The sequence below is a fragment of the Calliopsis andreniformis genome, chromosome 5 (assembly GCF_051401765.1).
Source record: "Calliopsis andreniformis isolate RMS-2024a chromosome 5, iyCalAndr_principal, whole genome shotgun sequence".
NCBI lineage: Eukaryota > Metazoa > Arthropoda > Insecta > Hymenoptera > Andrenidae > Calliopsis > Calliopsis andreniformis.
This window is the reverse complement of record NC_135066.1, coordinates 15489789-15514630: the sequence shown is the minus strand read 5'-3', so window position 1 is coordinate 15514630 and position 24842 is coordinate 15489789. Positions and strand designations below refer to the sequence as shown.

The following is a 24842-nucleotide window of genomic DNA, read 5'->3' as shown; positions in this document are numbered from 1 at the left end:
ATAATTTTGTTGATCCCGGTAGCTACTAATTTATCCAACCACACATACATTCGCTAGCAAATAACATACTAAATTAAATTTCGAATTAATAAGCATCAATTGCAATATTATAAAAATATTGTAAAAAATAGAAAAGTGTAATTCTAAAGAATAGAAACTTAAAAAACTTAATAACCGATATTCTAAATCTGCAAGAGTATCAATAGACTCAAAACTGAGAAGCGTTGTATTATAGAAACGCAATCGAACATGGCGTTCGTATCAGGAAACGCGTGACACACGCCGGCTTTTTCGAAGTCCGCGGCGAGTGCAATTCGCGAGTCCTTGAAGCCTCTGCGTCTAACTGGCTGCTCCCCGACAATCTTATCCGCTCGACGAGATAGCGCGCCGCTAATCTGACGCGGACTTTACACCGCTTAAAGCCAGCCGCTCAGCCAGCCTCCAGGATCGCGAGCATGCCATCCGAAATCGCTCGAATAAGTTTCGCAGTTCTTACATCACATAGCTAAACGAAATTCAATGGTTACGTAACCCCTTGGTCGAGTTGGCAACGGTTGATTTTCAAAAAACTTCCTGCTACAATCGTGAACTTTAGAAACAGAAAACTATGAAAGCACTCTATCTTTACGTACACATAATTATCGACCATTCCATAGTTATGGAGCCTTGTAACTCAGTTACTTAGTTCCTATACTGTTCCCCAAAAGGCCATTTTATTTTATATTAACTTTCTACAATATTCACAATTTCATCGCGGTCTGATCCCCACGTTTTCACCCCCTGTCGGAGCTATTATAAAAATCTTGTCTAACGAACTGCTCAGAACGAAATTTATAAATAACATGATAACGTAATTGATCGAGTACCAGAAAAGTCACGCTCGAAAACCGTGAAAGTATTCGAGCGGTTTTCGCGAGTCGGGAATAAGAATGTCAGCCTGTAAGCAGCCGCTGCTTTATTTAAACGTTATTTCGTATTGAAATATTCTCGGCGAAATTGCGCTCGATAATCTTAACGCGGGTATAGAGGCCGCGGCGGTATCGTGCGCGTTGTGTTGTTTCTTGGCCCGATAGCACGGCTGGCGCAACGCCGTTGTCGAGTTGTTTTTCGCAGTTGGCGATCTCGCCAACAGGCGGCGCGTCGCTCGAGTCCCCTTTCGAAAATAACACACGGTCGGTTGACGTCATGTTGTCATGACTGCTAACCGCCGGCATCAGCGTCGCCTCGCGACGTCGCTCCTCGAGCGGCGCATAAAATTCTCGCACCGCTGATACAGCGCGACGCTGCTCGCGCGAGGACGCGCCACGTGCTGGCGAAGAGGCGAACGAAGGGTTCGCGACTGTCGTGTGGTATGTCATGCGGCATGTCGAACCTCGTAATATGCCTTTCGAAGATGGCGGGAAGGTAAAATCACATTTCGAGAAGCTATTTCTTTTTTGCGCTCGAGCCAGGAGAGATTTGCTCTAACTCGGCTAATTGCTAGCGTGAAAGGAACGCGTAGAACCAATCATAGGTTATAATACTAGGGATGCATTTATGGTAGGGCGTAAGGTATTTATTTGGTCAATTATACACTGTAATCATCTTTTTTGTGTCGGTAATCATATTTATACAGCCTGATCAAGCAGACTTTGTGCCTCTGATGAGTTTGCGCAGTCTGCTCGGCAGGGATTCTCATGATCACTAGCGCTTTGCGCGCAATCGATTAAAATATGACTGGTGGCAAATTGATACGTGAATGGGTTGAAATATTATTAAAACAAAGATAGTACGTTAATAGTTTTGGAATAAAGGCACGTTTAACCGTAAGTAAATAATTCTGACTGAACGCAAATGAGAACCTACAATTTAATTGTCATGCATATGTATTTGTTAATTTAGTCAAAAGTTTGCCTGGCTGAGCTATGTACTAATATAAAATAACATTTTGAGAAATGACTTGCTTTCCGTATTTGATTTTTGAGCTGCCTTAAACTTCTTTTTCGTTCGATGTTGAAATTCCATCGAGTTGACTTCATTTTTAGGGTCAAAAGCTTGATGGATTAGTTTCGATGGAATTTTCAGTTTTGAGAATTTTTAAAGCGTGGAAACACCGAGCGAACAATTTTCGGCGGGTAAGTTGAAATGTTCGAGTTTGAATATTCTGTCGTATAATACGATCGTTCGGATGTATTCGCGCATGCCTGGCGCGCACGCATATAGCTTAGGAATGTACGACGCCATACGTTCGCTGGTTTTATCTACGGGGCTCCAACTGGCTCGGGCACGGCTTTGTGTGTGTTCGGCCTCTGGCTGGCTAGATAGCTTTGACTCGTGTAGCAAACATTACCTCATCGTCAGGCATAGCCGGATCCGCCACGAACCTTCTCTACTTTTGATTCTTTGCTCGCTTGCTTCGTCTTCGCTACTGCGGGCTGAACGAAATTTAACTTGTATAAAATAAATTAACTTTATTTAGTATCTAATTAAACTATGCATATATTATTTTTCTTTTTTTACCGATATATAAAATACAAATAGAAAAATTTATTCATTTAACCGCGTGATGAAATGAAAGTTCTTCTTTTATTAATCTTTTAGGGAGTTGATTTTTATTTTTCGACATATTTGGATTGTTTTCGTTACTTTTGCAAGAAGTGACGTAGAAGCTATCTTTGTTAATCTTGTCGCGCATACGGTGCATGTCGAGATAGGCCTCAAGCGGTGAACATTATCTTATTGCGGGCACAGCCATCATGAATCTTTTCTAGTTCTAGTACTTCTCTCACGTTCATTCCGTTGACCCACATTCTTGGCGATAAACCGGGAATTGGGGCGAATTTGTTTATAGAAATTCTGCGGCGAAATTTGTTGCACATCTCGTTCGTTGCAATGCTCATTTTCGTGATCGAGTATTAAAATTGCATCGCAGTATCTATTACACTGTCCATAAGAATACAAATTGCAGGAAAAAAATCGTAATTTAAGCTTTCTTCGTCTCTTACAAAACTTAATCTTTTTTACATGTATACATGTAAGGACTTTACCTTTTTTCCTCGCCGTAACCTTCAATTCTCCAATAGAATATTTATTAAATTTTCCACCAGGCGGCGCTGTCGATAAACTAGGGATGTAAATTTTCCATTGACACAAATTGAAACTGATGACACAAAAGACACTAATATTTCAATTCTCTGATCTACAGTATCGACATCGGTGATATCATTCACCAAAATTCAGCTTCAACCATATTTTGCCCCAATTTTAGTGCACCAGTCTAACATTAGAGCCACAGTAGCTCTAACTACCCTCTACCCATGAAACACGTAACACAGTACATACTTCGTAACGAGCAATCGTTTCAATCGACGCAATTGAGTTACTTCAAAACAATTACGGTGGCAGAAGTCTTTGAAAGCAGCTCTCCACCTCGGTTCTCTTTGAACCCGCGTTTCTAAATAACGCAGAGCTGAAAAAGATTCGCGTGGCGCAGAGCGAAACGGTGAACCGCAGCATCTCTAAAAGATTTCGCGAGGGAGAGAAAAAGGGAGTGGGACGGGCAACAGTCTTCTCGACTTTGATTTATGACCAGTTAAGAGCCGTGCATTTCTGCCGCACACAAACTAATCCGTTACGCGGGTAACTCCCCTCGGGCATCAACCACCGGTGGCCGTCTCGATTCAACAAGTGCCTGGGCCATGTTTCGCAAACACCGTCCGTAAGAACGGCTGGAATTCTCGGCCGCGTGTAGTCGAGCTTTTCAATCTCGCCCCCACCTTGTTAATACGGAGTGACACTGAAATAGTTACCCCTACTTTGATAGCGTATTCCTCTCTTCGTAAGGATGAAAGAGGGTCGTATATACACTTCAGAAAGTGCAAATTTTCAGACCTGTGTCTCTGTGTGACATTTTTTCATCCTTAGAGACTAGAAAGAGTTAGGTGTAGGATCCAAGGCTAGGGGAAAAAGAATACATCGATAGTTTAGCTCGTCTGATAGAACAGTTTGAATAGGGAGGACTCGAGACTCGACTTAGTGCCTCAATGAATTTTATACGAATTACGAATACTTGCATTGTCTTGTTAATGTGATGAATAAGGGCAGAGGATGGGAAAGCTTTGATCAAGATGGTAAAAAGAAATACTTTCCTAGGAAAAGCCGCGTTTTCACCGCGATGGAAGGCGAAACCGAGCTGGTGGATACGATTCCTCATTGTTTTCCCCCGCGATTCCGCGAACCAACGTCGGAGAGCTCCGGGACTGGTCGACCCTGTTAGAAGGAGAACCTTCGCGAGCGAGTCGTATTCCAAGTAGGCCGCCGCGCGGCGGATGTGCGCTGTCGAGGCGAGATTGAGCTGTCGGTTTGCTGCTCTTGCTACTGCCGCTACTAGTTACCGCTAGAAATCTGTAAATTGCTTCTACGAACGCATTCCTCCTCCACGATAGTTAGGAAGAAATTAAGCAATAAAAAGTTTAATTAACAACTACTGCCATTTGCAGTTGTCCAAGAAAAATATGTTACCTCTGTTATTACACACATGATATACACATATAGGTACACAGGTTGTATTGCTAGTAACATAACCTAAGATTGGTTCTAATTCCACCAATCGTAGCTCTAGAACCGTTTAGAATCATAGGTTATATCACTAGCAGTATATTTGCAGTTAAGTGTAAAACATTGACTTGGTTAATAGTTTACTGGAATAATCTTTTTTGTATCATTAATTAGAGATAGTTTGACCATGAAAGTTTGGCGTTTTTGACGTGTTTGGGGAATTAGGGGCTAGAAGAAGGATCATGTTTAGACGAATTTTACTTGGTAAAATTGCAACAAGAGATAGACGAATTTATGAACTTCTGAAATTGAATATATTCTCGATAATACTTCTTGGGTCAAGCGACTTGCTTGTTTTGCCACGCGCGTATCGAGAGCGCGTGGTATCATCTCCGATGGCATTGCTGCTCGTTTCCTCGGAACTTTTTTCCCCTCTCTTTTCTCGCTCGTTGTTCTTGTTATATAGTTGCACGTGCCGCTCGCTCTTCGACTCTTCGCTGTTGGCTCGAACAATGTAACGCATCCATTATCACTTAAATGACGTCGAAGCCACCGTGCATCCCCTACCACGGTTTCTCCGTGACTCTTCTTCCATTTCTGCTTCCTTTTCTACCTTCGTCTTTTTTTTCCTTTGATGTGTGAAATCGAACGTCATGTGCATACCACGTGGTTGCGATCAGCGATGAACATATCGCTGGTGACATCTCGCGCGAACTTGGGCAACTAGCTGCGCCATCAGGGGTTCTCAATCAAGACCGTCGGTGATTCTTATCTGTGAAATTTTCTCCGATACCCCTCTTCTTTCTCCTCGCCCCTTTCCAAAGACCAGCGAGGCTGGAAGCCTGGAGGGAGGTACGATTATTTACTTACTTTCACTTGTGCGGTCGTTGGATCGGGCTCACGCGAACGTAAATCATCGATGCCCATGTGCGTTACTGTTTGTTTGGGATTACATTTAATGAATTGATCGCGTTTCAATCGACTTGCATGCCTCTGCCAGTCAATCATTATGCGAAGAGGCAGTATTTCCTTAAGAGTTACACTAATAAACTGCTTTATTTTTAGCTTTTTTTTTATTCGAGAGTTTCGCAATTATCGTAACGACAGTGTCAGAAGTAGCGGAAGAAGAAAAAACACAATTTTTATTGAAATTTCGTATGTAATGTATTCTTTCACTGATTTCATATATTTGTAAAGGTTGCCTGTAATTAAAAAATTTGGGATAGTCGCATTTTCCAAGCTCCGGTTTCGTTGGGTACATCTTGAAACAACTGTGAAGGGGAGGAAGAAAAAGAAGAGATATAAAGGGAAAATAGAGAGGAGCATTTCACAAGGGGCCCGCATGCGTGCTGATTGAACCCATGAGTAACACAGCTCCTCTGTCCCCCTCGCCATTTGTACCCCCTTCTCCCGCTCCCTTCCATGCCCACTCGATCATCCATTCCAACGATGACTTCTTTCAGGCTAGGGTAGGGAGACGCCTGACGTCATTCTCCAACGTCTGTCAGCGAGCCGACCCTCTGAGTCACGTCGTTTTGCCTACTCTCCTGGTGCAGCGATATATCGAAACTCGGCAAGGTCTTTCGAGTGGTCATGTCGCTAATCGTCGTCTAGGAAAAACCTCTATTTCATCGTTTGCATTACTTCTAGCTCTTATGGATTGGAAAATTTTATTTTCAGTCTTCATGAGATGGGAAAAATTTTGGACTTAGAATGTTTCGATACAAGTTCGATGATGCTTATGTTTTCTTGACGCTATTCTTTCTCTTTATCGGAATCGCATCTTGGAGAAGGTATATTTAGGTTCCTAGCTAATATGTAAACTGGTAGCTGATTGTAAGTCTTGTATGTACATCTTAACAAGCTTACAAATCTTAGTTTAAATCTCTATTGTAGTACCCGCCATGCGCAGTAGATCTGCGCTACCGAACAGAAAATGAAGTTTGTCCCAGCGAAATTAAACTTTCATATTTTTCACAAATTATAGACGAAATATAGGTACATATGTTGTCGAGTAACAATATTATATATTGAAAAATTAACGCATAAAGACAAATATTTTTGGAGTTCAAATAATAAAATTCGCTAGTCCATTGTAAGAAAATTCCAACTGATAAAGTATTAAAGCAAGTTAACTTATAATATGTTTCATTTGCTTTCAGAGTTGTGCAATGATGGGTCTGCAGGCCACGGCAGGAAAACGTAAACTGGAGGGAGGTGTGGGCTGCATGGAGTTCGACATGGATATGGGCGAGAGCCCATCGAAGTTGGGTCGCGTGGAGGGTAGCTGGTGGGCGATGGAAGACAGCTATACGCCTCCGTTGAGCCAAACGCCGACTTCTTATTATGACATGGAAGTGAGTTCACCCTGCCTGCAGACAAATCCTTGTCAGCCGACGTCGGCGAGTGCCCAGCAGCACCAGACGTCGCAGCAGCAGCAACAGCAACATCAGGCGTCGCAGCAGCAGCAGCAACAGCAGCAGCAACAACCAGCGACGCCAACATCGGCGCCACCTTCGTCGACGGTGACGCACCTACACCATCACCCCCAGCACTATTACCATCACCAACGCGGACCAAGCAGTCCGGTTAGTAGCAACGGTTATAGTCAGTTATCGAGGCCTCAGCCACAGTGGGGAGCTCCTCACCATTACGAGCCGCCGACGATACGACGAGAGGAGAATGGCAAGAGTTATCTGGAGCTTGGCTCGAGTTATCGAGCGAACGAGAGATGCTGCGAGGGTTCGAGGTCGAGTTGGTGCCGGCGCGGCAGAGCCTGTTACAGGCAGAGGAGGCTAGCGGTTCTGAACATCTCGATGTGCAAGCTGGCGAGGTATCGTCAGTTCCCTGATCCGAGTTTACACCGATCAGTCCTAATCTGCAACACCCTGAGGCACCTGGAGCGCGAGATGGAGAGGGACAGAAGTCCACCGCCCATGGAGCCAGTCATCCCCGCGCCGATCGCCCAACTCCAACCCCCCGAGCAGGGTAGGCTAACGCCGTTCCCAATGCCACCCACGTCTTCGAACGAGACCGACGTCGACTCTGGCATCGGTGACAGCGACGACAGCCGCTCGATCAACTGGGGCAGCGTGCTGTCTCTATCGAGTCAGTCGCCCCTGGACCCCCTGAACAACAACGAGCTCCTAGACGTCGACATCGGTCCAGACCTAGACCTGGACTTCATGCCTGGCTGGAAGCTCACGCCCCTGTCCGCCGACGACATCCTGAGGAGTACGACGGCGCAGGAGCAGCAGCACCAGCAGCACCAGCAACAACACCACCAGCACCAAGCGCAGCAATCGCACCTGGCAGCAGCCAGCGGAAGCTGCGCGAGCAGCAACGTAGGCAGTGCCTGCGTCACCAACGGAAGCAGCAGTAGTACGCACGAGTCGCTGATGTGCGTTGGATCATAGCCCCCGATTTTGACGTCGTTGAGTCACCTCATCGATTTTTACCCGTTAATGCCGCAGAGCAAGTAGAGGCCGCACCGAACCCGCGGAGCTCGAGGTGGCGGGATGCGACCCAGTCGGCCCACCCTCGAACTCGCGCGTCGCCTGGTCGGCGACTCTCCAAGGAGATCTTCGTTTGCTTTATTTATTAACGTTCGTGTCAATTACGCACCGATCGATTCGTCTTGGTTACGTTCGATTTTCTACAACCACCATCACGCAGAAACGACACTACCATGGGTTTGTCCTCTCCATCTAGGAGATTGGTACCGCGTCGTGGCACGCTGCGCGCAGGTGCAGATGTGGCGGAAAACAGGGCTGAGGGCTTCGGAGGGTTTAGAACGCGAGACAGAGAGAGGTGATTACCATTTCTAAGTCGACTGAGGACCTGAGCTCACGTTGTTTGAACATTATTTTGATATTAATTATCTATAGGATGTTTCAGAAATGAGTCGTCAAGTCTGGTACCATGTTCTACCATTTCTAAAAACGATGGGTCATATGGGCATAAGTGGGGAAAACCCTCCTTTTCCAGATATGAATGATTTTTGTTTGTAATTTCTTAATTTTGATGTCATTACAGTAGAAGTAGAATTGGGTACCATAATTTGGCCACTGTTTCTGAAACAACCTGTATAATCTTGCAGTAGTAAGATACAGTTGAATTTTTCAAACTTTGAAGTATTAACATGCTGACTGCCATGATGGTCACGGGTGACGACCACCATTTGTGTTCCTTTCGAACACCTATAACTAGACTGTGGATGTTTATGCAAATTTATATTTTTATAAGCGTAACTAAAGAAATGGAACCTAAATAGAGCTTTGTTTCACCTTGTAAATACCATAACGTCTACTTTACTTTAACTATTTTGTATACTTTTGCATATTCTGTACATCCTGACCCTTTTCATATATTTAAAATTTCCACAAATGCATAAAGATCCACAGTCTACCTATAACAATTAAACCTTAACATTATGAAATATTCTGGTTTATTATATACATTTTAATAAACAAGAATGTTTCTAGAAAAGCTGTATGGCAGTCAATATGCTAATATTATTTATATACACATAACTCTCTCACAAACTTTCGAGAGAAATTTAATTCAAAATCATGTTCAACTGAATGTGCAACACGAGACCGGGTCCTTTCTCGGTTTCTCAACGCACACCTCAACGAATGAATATTGCTATATCGAAACGATCTGTTTTTACAGCTGCACCTGCGAATGTCAGCGGCGCACGTATGAGTTCCCGAGTCACTCGAAATGTCGCCACCGGCTCGTCAGACAGAGAGAGAAAGAGAGAGAGAGAGAGAGCGTGAGAGAAAGAGTGAAAGAGAAAAAAAACGAAAGAGAGAGAGAGAGAAAGAGAGAGTGATAGAGAGTGAAAAGTCTCAGAGATTTCAACGTCCACGCCCTCCGGCCCGGCGATGCGGTAGACGAGCGCAGCATAGCCTTGTTCTTCGACCCTGCGGACGATCACGACGGACGCTGACAGACTCTTACATAGAATCGACAGAAAAAGTCATCCGCCTCTTTACACGGACCCAATGAACACCGCCGCCTATCGCTCGCCTAGCCGGCAGGCGTTGAAACCTCTTCGGCGAATGTCTCGGCCAATCAATATGGGAGTGTCCATCGATCAATGTTACCCCCCTCGAAATTAGGAAAACACTAACCAGGCGACGATTAATTAATGCCATACACTTTGACACATTAACGGTACACTTACATGCATAAGACGTTACCGCCGTGGCCTATACTACACACGTACACAGATTACACACACATGCCCCACGTATACATGCGTATGCACAGAGAAAAAGTCGATATGGTGCTAGGACGATCCACACCCTGGTGCTTACTTCTGTATACACAGAGCCTTGTGCGTACATTCGCACGGATCGCCAGCAGTCTTCGTCGAGGAGTCTAGATACGTCCTGACGTCGTGAACAGGACACGGTTACCATCGAACGCGTTCCCAGCGAAGACGTTCAACGCCTCTGACTTCGAGGTTGCGTCGGCGGAGGGCAGGCTTGATGTGGTCGAGGGCGGGAACGCGTTCGAAAGGGGAGAGACGAGCCTGTGTTCTGACGCACGATGCTAACAAATGTACCTGCATTTTAGAGATCGGGATAATATCGGCCCCCTTCCGGTCGTCTCACGGAGGCCACTATGCGCCACTGATCTCCCGTAATGTACCATATTATACGTGTAATAAAATAGTGTGGCCGACGATAGTGTAGGGACCGAAGGTGGCCATTTAACTTTGGGGTGGAACGAAGAGATTATTAAACTCGACGAGACGCGCCTCGCGAAGAGGAGACGGCGGTCCGCGCGCCCTCAGATCTCGTCCTCAACGTCCACTATGAAACTGAAACCCAAGAGAGCAGCTATACTTAAATTGCGGTTAAGGCGTTTTAAAGCGAGTCTAACGCGACCCAATGCGATATAATAATTTATAAATTGACTGATTACTTACGCGAGAGAACAAAAATGGGAAGCTACAATAACGTTTTTTGCGACACTAGTTCATTTTCAAACTGTAAATTAATTCAACGTTAAGTCGACACGTACGCAACGTATACAGTTACTCATTCGAAGGGACACAAACGTGCGATATACAGTGATCACAGGACAGACATGTGCAGACGCGATTGTGCATGGACACGCTCTAGGTACTTGGATGTATATAAGTACACAATACATACTAGGTCTAACAATTCTGACGCTATACGTGAACTTTTGTTGACTCTAAGTTCTCATTCTGCTTGTTTTTCTAATAGTACCGAGAGTTCAAAATTCTACAGCTTTATCCATATTTAATCTTCAGCTGGTATGATGAGGTTACAGGATTTTTATTAAATGAAATTTGTACGTTTGCTATGAGTAATGTCTGTAAATAATTTGCAGAAATCGTGAGCCTTTTGTATACTACTGTAAATTATTTTTCATAATGAAATCGAACTATTATAATATTCAGACCATACCAGCAGAGGATTAATTTAGTACCATCTGATGCCTTTTACTCTTTTTTTTTTTTAAATTTGTTTTCTTGCATTTTTCACAAGAAACAACGAGCAATATTATCTTTAACAGTACAGAGAATCTAGGAAAAAGAATACGCACTAATTCGTGAGCACAGTGTTGTTAGGAAGCACCTTCCTTTCACGTACCATACTTCCTACATATTTGTTCAAAAGACTTACTGTATCTATAATTATGCGAGCATTCCAATGTACCATTTCAAAGAAACATCACACTATTTCAAGCTGTTATAGCGTTCACGCTATGCGTCTGTATAACAACACATTATACAATAACGTTACACAATTTGTTATACTAATTTAGTATCAAGTTATACAAATATGTTTCACGAAAAAGTCAGAACCAAATTTGTCACGAAACAATATTACGTTATATAGTATCAACGCAGATTTAAAAGAGTAGTATTTACACTTGAAACACCAATTGTGAGCTTAAATTTAATTCCACTTTGTGCAAGTGAGTGCCAAATATGTAGGAATCTATAAAACAAGATGAAAGGTTTGTCATGCTTCCCCTGTTCACGAATCGTTCCAGTTTAGTATACAAATTTCTATACGGCCGCGCGAGTGTGAGACTCAGACACACAGACACACATCAACAGACACACGCATACACGTGCACCGAACGTTGTGTGAAATTATATGTGCGCGCTCTATGCAAATGTCCGGAGTGTTTAAAAAAGAATCACTGTTGTTTTCTTGCGTAGTGTGCCGGCAAGAGTGTGCGAACGAGGCGCCCAGCGCGCGCGTGTTACATCAGCGTACGCTAGATTGTTAAAAAATTTCGTCCATCGCGTTGGTGTATCTCGCGCGCGTCTTTTCGGCGTCCCGCGTCGCGGCGCTACCTCCGTCGGATCAGCTTGGTGTTCCGAGTACAGTCTCTCTCGCTATAGCCTCGTGACCCAGCAACGAGCTTATAGAAAATAAGATACACGTTTCTGAGATCAATAGAAACATCCACACCGCGTGTTTATCTTTCCATAAGCGAACTCATGGGCAAATGAAACAGTAACTTGAGGTGTAGCGAAAACAGTGGCGAGCTTATAGCAAGAGAATCCTGTACAGCGTGAGACGTGTCACACTTTGTACACTACAGTACGCGTCGATGTGAAATTCTTTCGGTTATCATTCGTTTTGCGACCATGGCTCCCGATAAGTGTACTGTAGTGACTGGTGTGTCAGGGTGCCAACATGGAAGGCATGGTGGCAGCACTCTAAATACTCCATGGATCAGAACCCTGCAAAGGCCCCAGCGAAATAAACCAACAGTGAATTACTTTGGAACATGACCACTGTTCTCAGAACACTGTTCCCGAGTAGACTGAAATTCCTGGTTACCACCTATCACTATCAACGTAACTTCTGACTTTCAGAAGCTACTGAAATGTTCACTTGCCCACTGCTAGCTTCTTCTAAACACATACGAAGCTTGAAAGAAACCTAGGGCCCAGGAATCTCACATCTTCACGGACAGGGTTCCCTGTCGTTCGACAAATTGGGTCTTAGCAAGGGGCCTTTCAGGGTCATGAGAATCTGGAGGGAACGTGAAAGTAAAAATACTCATGTCGCTCGATCGACGTTTCGCTCGGTTCGAACTCGGCTGCCTAGCGGAATGCCAAGCGTGGAGCTGGATCAGGGCGCGTTTGTGTTCTCGCCCGTCGGGGGTGGATGGAGAACGCTCGAGGGGCGAGAAGTAATTTCGTACTTTTTACACGGTTGTACCTTAGATGCGTTAAGGCGCATTCGTGCGTATGGTACCCGGTGGAGTACCTGGAAATTCGGTCGTTGGAGGATGACGCGAGAGGAAGCGGCGTGGAGGGTCGGCTCGTCGAGGATCGCGAATTGTTGACGAACCGCGCGATGGCGCGACGAGCGGGCTGCGCGCGCGCGCTTCGAGATTATGCTGGCGCGCGTATTAATATATTAAAGAAAGGGTGTGTAACGAACACTTCGGGGACTACGATGTAAAATGGGAAAAAAGCATGAGAGATGGGAACGTTGTAAATAGTATAAATAGCGCACGCGCAGAACTACGTTTAAGCGGAAATAAAAGATGATATAATAGGTATAATGTGAAGAAAATATACATATAAGATATTATTATATATATTATATATAAACAAGAAGTATATATATAAGATTATTATATATATTTACCGTGATAAGTGATATACAAAAGCGATGACGGGGACTCGCGCAATCTCATTGTCGTTCGGAAGATGGCGCTATAGACTTGCGGGTGGCCCACGAAGCCTTCTCTCTCTTTAATTCGTGTTCCGTTCAATCGCGTGACCCAGGGGATGTCGCGTCCACCTAATGCGACAATTGACCACTCTGTTGTTGTCATCCGTTCATCCACGCAGCTCTTCCAGAACGTTTTTACGTGTGTAGATAATGCGATTAGCAGACAAACATTCGCGAACGACTAGTAGCTTCTTTTCAAAACTCGCACTCGTCTCATTGGAGTGGTCAACTGTCTCCAACAGGTGTTTTTAAAACAGTGGTGGTGACATCCTCCTCACAGTTTCGCCTTTTGACTCTTCGAGTCTAAAACGTTTCAAGGATCCCGACCGCGGCAGTGAAATTTCCGATTCTCCACGCATGCGTGTGAGAGTCTGTACCACGACCAGGTCGTAAACTGCAAAAACCCCAATTTTATCTTTATTGAGGACTATAGTATCAGAGTAACGTAGATATTGCTTCTGCGTCAAGGTCATTTGACTGGTTTCGCTCAATACGCTGACTTTATCATCGCGCTATCTACATTGGTTACCGTTTAATATATAGATAGACGCTTCTTTAAAATTATCTAGCACGATCGTATACATATACGTCTTTGAGAAGTATATGGATATGTCGTGTGTTGAAACGCGATGAATGAAGTTTGAAATCTAAATCTAATTTATCTGAGTAACTATTATCTAATTAGAAACGGGTTTTGATAATACCATGCGACCAAAATTTCTAGCTTCAATTTTCAAATCACTTTTGAAGAAAAATTCCATTGTCCTATGAAGAGTTATTCGAATTGGGCTGCCGCGAACGACGTACGATTAAGTTCCTATTACGCGATATCTAAATGAGAATTAGTTAGCGATTTAACCTGAATTACACTACTGTGCAGCGACAGCTCGAGTGGGCCGCCTTGCGAATGCATCAGCGTTCTCTAATCATTTCTCCTCCTTTTTTGTACGATTACTATTATCGCTACTATTATTAATATTATTATCGTTATTATTATTATTGCGTTTCTACTTGATGCCCGCGGGGACGCGAGATGTCGCCCTCGGGAATTGTCCGAGACAACGAGGACGAGTAAATACGTAGTTAGATCGGAACGATATTCGAGACGAACGAGTCCCATCGTAATCGCGAACCTAGGACAGGTGAAACACACAACACTGTACATTGTAAATAGTAGCGCGGAGAAGAAGACGGTTACAGAAAGACAGAGTTAATTAATTAAAAGAAGAAAAATGATGACGCGAGGGGAAAAATGAAAAATCACGAAGTTGCATCGAAAATCGCGCCGGGCGCGTGAAGCGAATGCACGTTCCCGATGGATGGCTCGATTCTGAGGCGAATTGAAAAAAAAGAACTTCATTTTAGAAAATGGTACTAGAGAAAAACATTTTGGATCCTGCAGATTGCGCAACGTGAATTCTCTTCACTGTACAAAATCTTTGACGTATTCGGAATTTTCCATGTTTGATCGTAAAGCTCGCCTAAGATCGATTCATCCTGATGGGGTACGTTCGCCATACGAGCTGCGTGTGCGGCCATTTTAATAGACCTAGGAAAATTTCAAGATGCACGGTTGTATCGTTCGTATGCGCGCCGATCACTCGACCGTAATTCGTATCGTGTCGCGGGGCCACGTCTAAAAAGTAAAAGATAAAAAAAATGAAAAATATTCTATCGTGAAACAAATGTATGACCGAAATATGGGAATTCGCGCGCGAGCATGCGCGGAAGGGAATAACTTAAGGACGCATGCGTGCTCGCGAATTGTTACGTACGCGGGAACGTTTCAATGTCGATTAATATGAATAGATGAGGGGGGAAAAAAAAGAAACAAACGCGAAAGAAATGCGAGAATTGCAATTACTCTAGTCCTAAGTGGTCCGCGAGCGTGCGATACACGAGATGCACGGTCCTCGAGTGGTCGAGCACGTTTTATTATTTTTCGTTTCGTTTCATTTCGGAGTTGTGAAGTTGTATCTGCATACCGTTTTACCAAAATACCAGCAGTAACAGATAAAAGAAAAAGAAAGGGAATTACAAATGCAGCGCAAAAACGATTAACCTGATGAAAAGTAAAAGAATAACGCACGATATGGACAACAACAACAAAAACTATCAAAAACAATAAAGAGTATTATTCTATATATAATAATGGTGTTTGTAATATTTTAAAATCCTTTACCCTCCATCGTAAAAGCAATACGAAAAATTAAAAGAAATTATTACTAAGATAATCAATCGACTTACTTTAATTTGTACTTATTTTTTTCTCATTTTTTATACAATTTGAAACGAGTTAAATAAACTACATTCTAAAATAATTTTTCTAGTTCAATTTTAGTCTCAAGTTCAATCTAGTTGAATTTTCTAATTCAATCTAGAATAATTTTTCAAGGAGTATCAAAATGTAATAGACAATCAAACAAAAATACTATTTCAATTTTATTAAAACAATTACAAAAATAAATTCTTTCATATTATACATTAATAATTTAGTTATGCATAACACAGTATACACAGCCTTAACAACAGTAAAATATTTACAGTATAATAGTAATATAGAGAATTAACTTTATTTTATAAAGAATTACTCAAATTTAGGTCCTGCTATATTTACATTATATGGATGTATCTCTTGTTGTACTTCCACATACTCCTGAACTACAGGATTAATTTGTTCGTGTAAAGCAATATGCTTTAAGATATCTTTTCTTTTAGTAAAAGTTTTATCACACTGATCACACTGCAAGGATTTCGCGTCATGAGTTTTAGTATGCTTTAACATATCGTTTTTTTGGGAAAATGTTCTGCCACACGTTTTACAAGGGAAAGGTTTCTCTCCTGTGTGAGTTCTTTCGTGCACGTTCAATGCTCCTTTCCGAGTAAAATCTTTGTTGCAGTATGTACATTTATAAGGCTTAATTCCAGAATGAATTTTCATGTGCTGATTAAGATTACTGGAGCACTTATATTCCATCTTACATATTTCACAAACGTATGGACGCTCTCCAGTGTGTATTCTTTCGTGTATAAGACGCGCCTCTTTGGAAACAAACGAATTTCCGCAGAATTGGCACATGTGTGGTCTTTCTGTAGAATGAATAGATTTCTTGTGATATATTAAAGAATTTTTACTTGCTAACTTCTTTGCACAAATATTGCACTCAACGCTCGTTCCTTCCTTGCTGTGCATGTGCTCGTGATTTACTAACATCGCTCGCGTTGAAAATATTCGATCACAAGATTTACACTGCCATATAGTCTTATCAACACACTTCTTCTTTATACTTTCTACGATATCATCTTCTGTATGCTTCTTTCTGTGTAATTTCAGCTCACTCATGGACTTACACCTGTATGCGCAAACCTAGAAAGACAGAAAGAAAAAATAATCCTTTCAAAATTTCCATTAAGATTAAATTAATATTGTCATTCGTGTACCTACACTGCATGCGTACGTTCCATCTCCTTTATTATGTCGTTTCAAATGTGTATTCATATTTCCCTTACGATTAAAAGCAGCTCCACATACTGGACAAACATGTTTATTCAAACCATGAGATAGTCTATGCTGTCTCAATTGTATTCTCTTGTAAAAAGCTTTTCCACATTTTTCGCAGGAATAAGGCTTGTGATCATTGTGCTGATTCATATGTTCTCCCAAATGAAATCTGAATTGCATATATACTGTTTACTGATCAATTACAACTCATAATTTATTTCGGACACAATAGTTATTAGTTCACAATGCTTACCGTGATCTAAATGCTTTTCTACAAATTTCACAGACATGCTGCTTCTTTCTTGAATCATCTAAGTGAATTCTTTTGTGACCCCTTAGGTTATTAGAATGTTTAAAGCTCTTTCCACATAAGTCACATAAATAAGGCTTGTCTAATCTATGAGTAGCTTCATGTACATCTAAACCAGACCATTTTTCATAACTTCTATTACATGTAATACATTTGAACAATGGTTGCCCTCCGTGACATTTTGCAATATGATTTAACAATTCTTTTTTACTAGAATAAATTACTTCACAGTGTCCACATTTTTTACTAGTTTCCACAGATGGTACTGTATTGATATTAGGAGTAGTCTTATAGATATTGCAATCCTCTTCAACCGCATTTGCTTTATCAAGAATCTGGTAATGTTCTTCTTGGGATTTACAGTATAAAAGCTTATGCTCCATAAATTGTTTTTCGTTTTCAAAATGTTTTTGGCAGGTGCCACAAGTCTTCATAGCAAACTGAAAATTCATTAATCCTTCGTTGTGGGATTCTTTATTGTTTGTATTGCTATCAGTTTCTTTTTGCTTTTGTATTATTACCTCTTCTTCGTCACATAACATTTTGTGATTTTCAAACATTTCCTGTGTTTTAAATGAATCTTTACAATGGAAACATACGATTTCGTTATAATTACTTGTGACATCATTAACTGAGTCATTTGCTACAATTTCATTTTTTGTACCGTCTTTATTTTCTGCTCTGTAGGATTCGATGAATGTATGTAACTCAGATTGCATTTCTTTCGTCACATTATTTTCAAATGTACTTTTATGTAAGCTAATACTTTTCTGCAACTGACTTATCACAGTTCCTTCAACTTTGCTGGAAGGTAATTTTATAGACGTACTTTGAGGTGCTTCATTTGCACACATTTCTTCATTTACTTCTAAAAAACACTTTTTTACTATTACACTATATTTACTCTCATAGTTTAGCTGCAAAATGAGACAAAAAATTACTTTTAATAGCTGTTATTTCACACAAAATTAATTGTGTTTATAATATACTTTATAGCATACTTACTTCTTCATTTATGTTTAGAAACCTTCTGAGTCTCATATCTGTTCTCAAACACATTACTACAAGAGAATGTGCAAGTTCTAATTTATTATAACAATTTACACATAATTTCTGTGGCAATAAATCTTCAACCTTAACAGTTATTGGAAGATGTAAATTAATTTTTTCATGTAATTTCAATTCTATCCCCTTCTCTGCAAATATTTCTATGCCATCCAATGATGGCTCTCCACATATTCTGCATAAATTTGGAAATCTAATATTAATGCCACCGTAATGATTTATTTCAGCATCTACATCACAATATGATAACACAACTCCATCAGTTTCTTCTGAATCTTTTTGTGGTGGAACATCACTGTCAAATAATGTAGGAATAGCATGTTCGTCTATTATAATAGGGTTTGTTTTGCTTATGTAATAACGATCCTCTATATGTTGGGAACATATATAGTAATTCAAATGTAATTCTTCGTTTGATTTCAGTAAGAGGTCTTCTCTGCCACAATGATGTGCCCATATCTTGGAACTGGAAGAAAATAATAATTAATTCTAAATTAATCCGATAGAATCTTGTAGTGCAATGTTCATAAAAATAAATGAAATATTACTTGATATTTATTATAAGTATATGTACATAAAGAATATTGTAAATTATTAATTATTAACATATATCATTGAACTTAGTTCACATAAATAAGAAACAATTTTATATGAGACTTACGTGTCATCATTTGGAAAATTAATAAAAACAACATGTGTTAAGTCTTCATTTTCAGACGAATATTTACAATTTTTAGCAGCACAGACTACACTCATCTTGAGTACATTTTCATTCACTAAACTTAAGTAGGATTTATTTGTTAGTAAATACTATGCTATAAATGTTATACTTGTAAATATACGACGTTTATGTTTTGATTGCACCGATGCATTTCTTATGCACTATATAATCCTAGTAATGCTTCATAGATGGCGCCAAACATGAACCAACATGCTTCTTTATCGATGTCGTGCTAGAGCATGCCACCAACTTTGCTTATGTTACCTTACTAGTCTTAGTTCATAGGCAATGGTAACACAGCATGTGAATAGAGATTGTGTTAGTAATGACACATTGTGTAAGGGGGATAGATAAGTTTATTCATCAAATTTATGTTACTATATTAGATTTGGTTCATTGTTAGTAGGAATACAGAATGATAGCAAAAGTATATTAGGCAAGGATAATTAGTTGGAGAAGGATAGAAAAATTATGTACGAAGTATGCATAGGTGTATACTCATATATATATACACATCCGTGTCGTTGGTTTCAAGCGCTCTCTTCGATTTTCGAGCGGTGAATGCGGGAAACACATCGTGTTTTCAGCGCTGACGCCCTGAAGATAGTTAACAAGAAAAGATTCCTACCTTATCATCCAACTTATAAGGTATCCCCTCAGACGATTATCGCAGGCATATAAAGAATTCTACGTAAAAGTACTAAGGTACATTCACTTATTTTGAAATTCACTATTTTTAAAATATTCAGTAGTACCTATGCTGTATTATTCAAGATACACTTTGAATTAGTTAGTACATCCGAGAACTATGTACTAAATACCAATAAATACGCAAATAATAAATGCTAGCGATAAATACGAATAGCCTAATAAGGGTGCTAAAGAAAAATGATTGAAAACATTAAGGGTAGATGGTACATCTCCCATGAGAACCCACAGGGAGATAGATGAAATCAAAGTCTCATTGATCTTCCTTCACAAAATTCTTAAAGTCTGAAACTTTGACTAGTAAGCTAAAGATGTCTGACCAATGGTAAAGGTGTTCACTGGACAGAGTGGTCCAAGGTATCTTAGGGTACTTCAAGATAGTCCACGTAATTTCTCTAAAGGATCACTAAGACGAATCGCGTCTACTGTAGAATGGAAACCAATTTCTGAATTGTGAGCTTAATCGAACGAAGAATATTTCCGAAAAATTAATATTTCCCATTGAATAATCATTACAATAACAATTTCTGCTATATATATTGTTAATAACAATCGTAAGCAGTGACTGATTCAAGGTATTAACATTTATAACTGTTAGTTAAAGAAATATTAAGAAATTTTCAAGAATTTCGAGATTAATCGAACGAAGAATAATGTATGGAAAGTTAATAATTTCCACGTTCGATAATTAATAATTACAAATATCAACAATTTGCACAAGTACACACTGTGTATGATTGTTAGTAACAATATGTGCACCAGAAATTGTTGCTAAGATGATTATTTTATGGAAAATATCAATATTTCGCAAAATATTGTTCGTTGGATCAATCTCGAAATTCTTACAATCCGAAGAACTTTTCTCATTGGTTCCCCTTCTTCCTCGAGACAGTATAAATACCCCTGCAGAAGCTCGAGTGTCTCACTCGCCGCGGGTCCTCCAGCGGGTGCGGACCTGCCTGGGGATCCTGAAGGGACTCTTGGGCCCTGGACACCCCTGACCAGTGGGTAGCTGGTCAGTGACCAGTGGTCATCTAGGACAACCGATGAGTTTTTGTTAAAATTTTGAATTTATGTGTACTGTTATCCCTCGTTTCTGTTTCCCCCTTTTTATATGTACCCCACCCATGTAAAGCATGTTGTGCTTTATTTCTTTATTATCGTTAAATTTTTGATTAAATTGAATCCAGTTACTATTTCTACTTCCTATACTTATCTTTCAATCATCTCTTTGGCTTACCAGTTATAAGTTTGAATTTTAAAATTTTTGTAAAGGGAGATCGATGGAATTTTGATTTCATCTGTAGTAGCTATGACCTTCAGAGTACATATTCAGTCGTCAATATAAATTATAACTGCGTTTCCCTTTCCCCCATCTGGTGACCAGTTCATTAGCTACCTGTATTTGGATGAAGGGTCGTCAGTTATTCTATGGACGCTGAAGAGATAAGACGTTGTGACAGTTCCGAAGTGTTAAGGTGCTCATACCTTGTCTAGTGTCATTTTTCAATTATTAGTAGTTACATTTACTTTCTATTAGACACTGTCTTATTTTAACGATGATGCATATTTTACTAAAAACTTCATTTGTTATGGTGGAAAAATATTTGGATTCTGACGGTGACTTTATTTGATATTTAATTTGTCAAAAAGTATGTGTTTCGCGAATACCTATACATTTTAGATTTTTGTGTTTATTTTGCTACAGATTTCTCATTGTGTTTTAAGATATTTTTGGGAGAATACATTGTGAGGTTATTTAAAACGAGGTCTTTTGTTGGCGAATGCGGCTGGAGCGTGTGAAATGTAAGTACTACTACAATTTATTGAACTTTGAAATAAAAATAATAAATTAGTGTTTGAAATAGTAAATAGAGTACAGTTTCTGTTTGAACACGAAAATATATAAAGCTATGTGTCTGCTCATATATCTCGTAGAAAAAAATGACCCTGTCGACTGATATGGGACATTGGAGACACATATAACGTGGAATGTTAAATACTTTTATTACACATGTATGCTGCGATTACTATTATATATTTTATAATGTATTTATATAATCCAGATAATATCTTACGTCTCTATACAAAAATAATTACAATAATAATCGTTATTGGCATAGGCAAAATCGTTATTTATTGAAATTTATTGAGCACAATTATTCTTTTCTTATTTTACACAAGTAAACCTATATTAAAAGTCATTTAAAATTATAAGATCTTAATTATCTCTTACACATACACACGTTTATAGATGCGTATGCTCTTGTATATCCTGTATATTTATATTTAAATTTATTCCGTAATACCTACAACGCATACTAACAATATATCAAAGTCTTTTGTTACACTGGTAATATGAATTTCTGACAAAATACTGAATATTTCTTCCTCTCTCCCTTCTTCTTTCTTTCTCTTTCTCATCGTCACCTTCTCTCCAGGCATCGGCCCCATTTAATTTTCCCGCCGCCGCGCGTTCGCCTTGGATCCCTACCACGCATGCGCGAATAGCCCGATAGCCTTAAAGAACGTTCGAAGTGGAAACAGCCCACGAGCGCGCTTATTCGAGAACCCTGATCAATTCGTGTAGGTATTTACTAACGAAGAACGTTTCACTGTTAAACAAATCGTTCATCGTCAGTCAAGGAAGTTGACTACTCGACTTTCGAACTCTGTTGGTAAGCATCGTCTCTCGAGTCCCTTTTCCTCGACTTTCGACGCGACAATTTGTTTTTACATTTTTTGGGTTATAGCAGAGGTAAAGAATTCTGGCTTTCTTGACAACAAATCACAGTAGACGACTAATTTTCTCTCGCCACCTGTGCCTCGACTCTGCGAAGGTAAGACACTGCTCTCAATTTTTCCTTATTTTTTTCGTCAGCAACCAGAACTGTTTACCCCTATTACATCTCTGAAAGAAGTCACGCAGAGACGAAGATCTAAAGATCGCGTGAAAACCGCGAACATTCGTAAATGTACCCCAGTCGTGCGTTCTGACTGGATGTTCGATTATAAAAAACGGTATAAAATTCGTATCGTGTAATCGAGCTTACGAGAAAACTTCAGAATCGATCGAACGGGAAGAAACGTTTAAATTGGGATGTAAGCATTTTAAGTAGATGTAGATGTCGCTTGACTAACTTAATGTAATGGTATGTAGAGCTACGAGATATCGATAGCCGTTTGCGAGTGAACGCGAGCTTGAAAACATTCGAATTCGGCTTCTGAGGTCGAACGACCGCTGACTGTCATTAGCTCGAGTCGCTAAGCATGAAAGAAACGCGAGGCCGTTTTGTTGCAAACAGCGTGATTGCTTTTCATCCGTTCCACGAGTCTCGTCCCACGTGAGATCCCGCGAGCAATCGCGTCGATAATTCGGAAGGAAGTTCAATGACCCGTTCCTGCATTGCAGCCCATTAATCGCTCGCGCATAGACGTACTAAACGATTCGATTATTTGCAATAGGAGACGAAAGAAACGCGAAGCTTAAAGCTGCAATAAGCGAAACGAGCTGCTGTGAACGTCCGTGAACGCGTGATTTAGAATTATGCTTATCAAGGTGCGCGATAATCGCGAATTTCGTCGAGGCGCAATGCCAAACGGCGTTGCATTCATATGGCACATTTTTACGCAATGGAAATTAGTTTGCACACTTCGTTTTTCCTTTACATCTTCTTTCCTCAGTCTTCTGGAAACGCCTTCGCGCGAAGTGCGAGGAAACGTTTGAGAATTCTATTTATTGCGATCCTCGAGGCTCTTTCATTGTGTTACCTCTATTGGTAACGTAGAACGGTCGTACTTTTTCTATTCACTACTTAACTTATGATACAATAAATAAAAAATAAAGCTACGAGGTTCTAAGTAAAATAGAATCTGAAAGTAGTAAAGAAATTGAGTAGAAATCTAACTTAAGGGTTAATATGGAAATAGTATTTATACAGGGTGTTTAACAGTAAGTTTCAGAAATTTCAAGGAGTTATTTTACATGTCAAAAGTAGGATGACAATCAAAACTGACAAACATGGGTTCCAAGCTTCATTTCAGAGTTATTAATTGTTGAGAAAACTCCTAAAATTGGTATGAAATGTGTCTGACTCGAGACTTGACTTATTCTACTGACCGCAGTGTGCCAGGCCAGGCTAATGCACGTAGGCAGTAGAATAAGCCTCAAGTCAGACATATTTCACGCGAATTTCTGGCATCTCCTCAAAAATAAACAACACTAAAACGAAAAACGCATTTTTGTTACTCCCGATTTTCGTTTTATTTTAGTGTGTAAAATCGCTTCTCAAAATTTCTGACACCTGTTGTCGATCACCTTGTACAAATTATCATAAAAATAGCATAAAGTTACGTGTACTTAATATATTATAAATGTTAATATAAAAAAATAGCGTGAACAGCTAATAACGGTCTTACTTTCAATGCAAACTTCAGCATTGTAACTTTATACTTTGGTTACAAAAGTGTCTCTACACATTCAATTCTAACAATTCTAACAAATGAAAAAGGACTCAATCTTTCGCCCTCTCATTTTCGGTTCATTTCACTCGCGACCTCCTCTGATTTAATGCAAGGACAAAATCGCTTCGCAGTAACATTCTAACTTAAATGACTATATAGCATAAATGAAAATTAGTACGCAAGTAGAGGGTAACTATTCGATTTAAGAAAAAGAGAAAGAACCATTTTCTTCCTCGGGGAGGATTTAAAGCTTCAAAATGAGCAACGATCGTACATACAGAATGAATCTAAGATAACCAACAGACGCGTATATATATATATCATTTTAGAAATCGTCAAAAATTTTTGTTTAAAAACTCTCTATCCGTGGTTACGTAACATCTTTATAATAACACCGTATTTATCTAGACTCGTACACTGTACACAGAAATTTCGCGTCGCCTACGTCCAACAATAAATAATTAAGCTGCAGAGAAAATTTTCGATGCACGCTTAATATACATGTACATATTATTATATATATATATCATCCATTAGAATTGTCATCAATCCTCACAATAATTCACTCCGCAAACGTAATACTGAATAAAACAATTATACACATATATATTCGCCGTCTTGATTGTACTTCGGTGGCATCGCAAACGACAACGCGCTTTAAGCCTCGTTCACATTACTCAAGTGGCTTGAATTCAAGTAACAAGTAACTTTAAACCAGTTCAGTAGCTTGAAGCTCTTATTTATTTGACTTGATATAGGATAAGAGTGCCAATTACTGTGCCCTCC

At 40.1% G+C, this 24842-nt stretch overlaps 3 protein-coding genes across 3 annotated transcripts in view; 2 read left to right on the top strand and 1 right to left on the bottom strand.

The window, feature by feature from the left end:
• Nucleotides 1-8073, top strand: part of Tara (SERTA domain-containing protein 2 taranis) — a 49349-nt gene extending 41276 nt beyond the window's left edge. Inside the window, exon 2 of the mRNA XM_076377477.1 lies at nucleotides 6699-8073. Coding sequence (XP_076233592.1) covers nucleotides 6699-7952 — 1254 coding nt within the window. The 3' untranslated portion in view covers nucleotides 7953-8073. The remainder of the gene's footprint in view (nucleotides 1-6698) is intronic.
• Nucleotides 8055-9451, top strand: LOC143178698 (uncharacterized). The gene is made up of 2 exons (XM_076377478.1): nucleotides 8055-8346; nucleotides 9211-9451. Exons 1-2 carry the CDS (start codon nucleotides 8055-8057, stop codon nucleotides 9315-9317), a joined length of 399 nt encoding a protein of 132 aa, XP_076233593.1. The 3' UTR covers nucleotides 9318-9451.
• Nucleotides 9452-15721: 6270 nt separating this feature from the next.
• On the bottom strand, nucleotides 15722-18963 carry LOC143179118 (uncharacterized). The gene is made up of 5 exons (XM_076378170.1): nucleotides 18825-18963; nucleotides 18104-18629; nucleotides 17042-18015; nucleotides 16732-16957; nucleotides 15722-16653 (listed from the first exon to the last, which is right to left on the bottom strand). The coding sequence occupies exons 1-5, from the start codon at nucleotides 18917-18919 to the stop codon at nucleotides 15874-15876; spliced, it is 2601 nt and encodes an 866-aa protein (XP_076234285.1). The 5' UTR covers nucleotides 18920-18963; the 3' UTR covers nucleotides 15722-15873.
• Between the last annotated feature and the right edge of the window lie 5879 nt (nucleotides 18964-24842).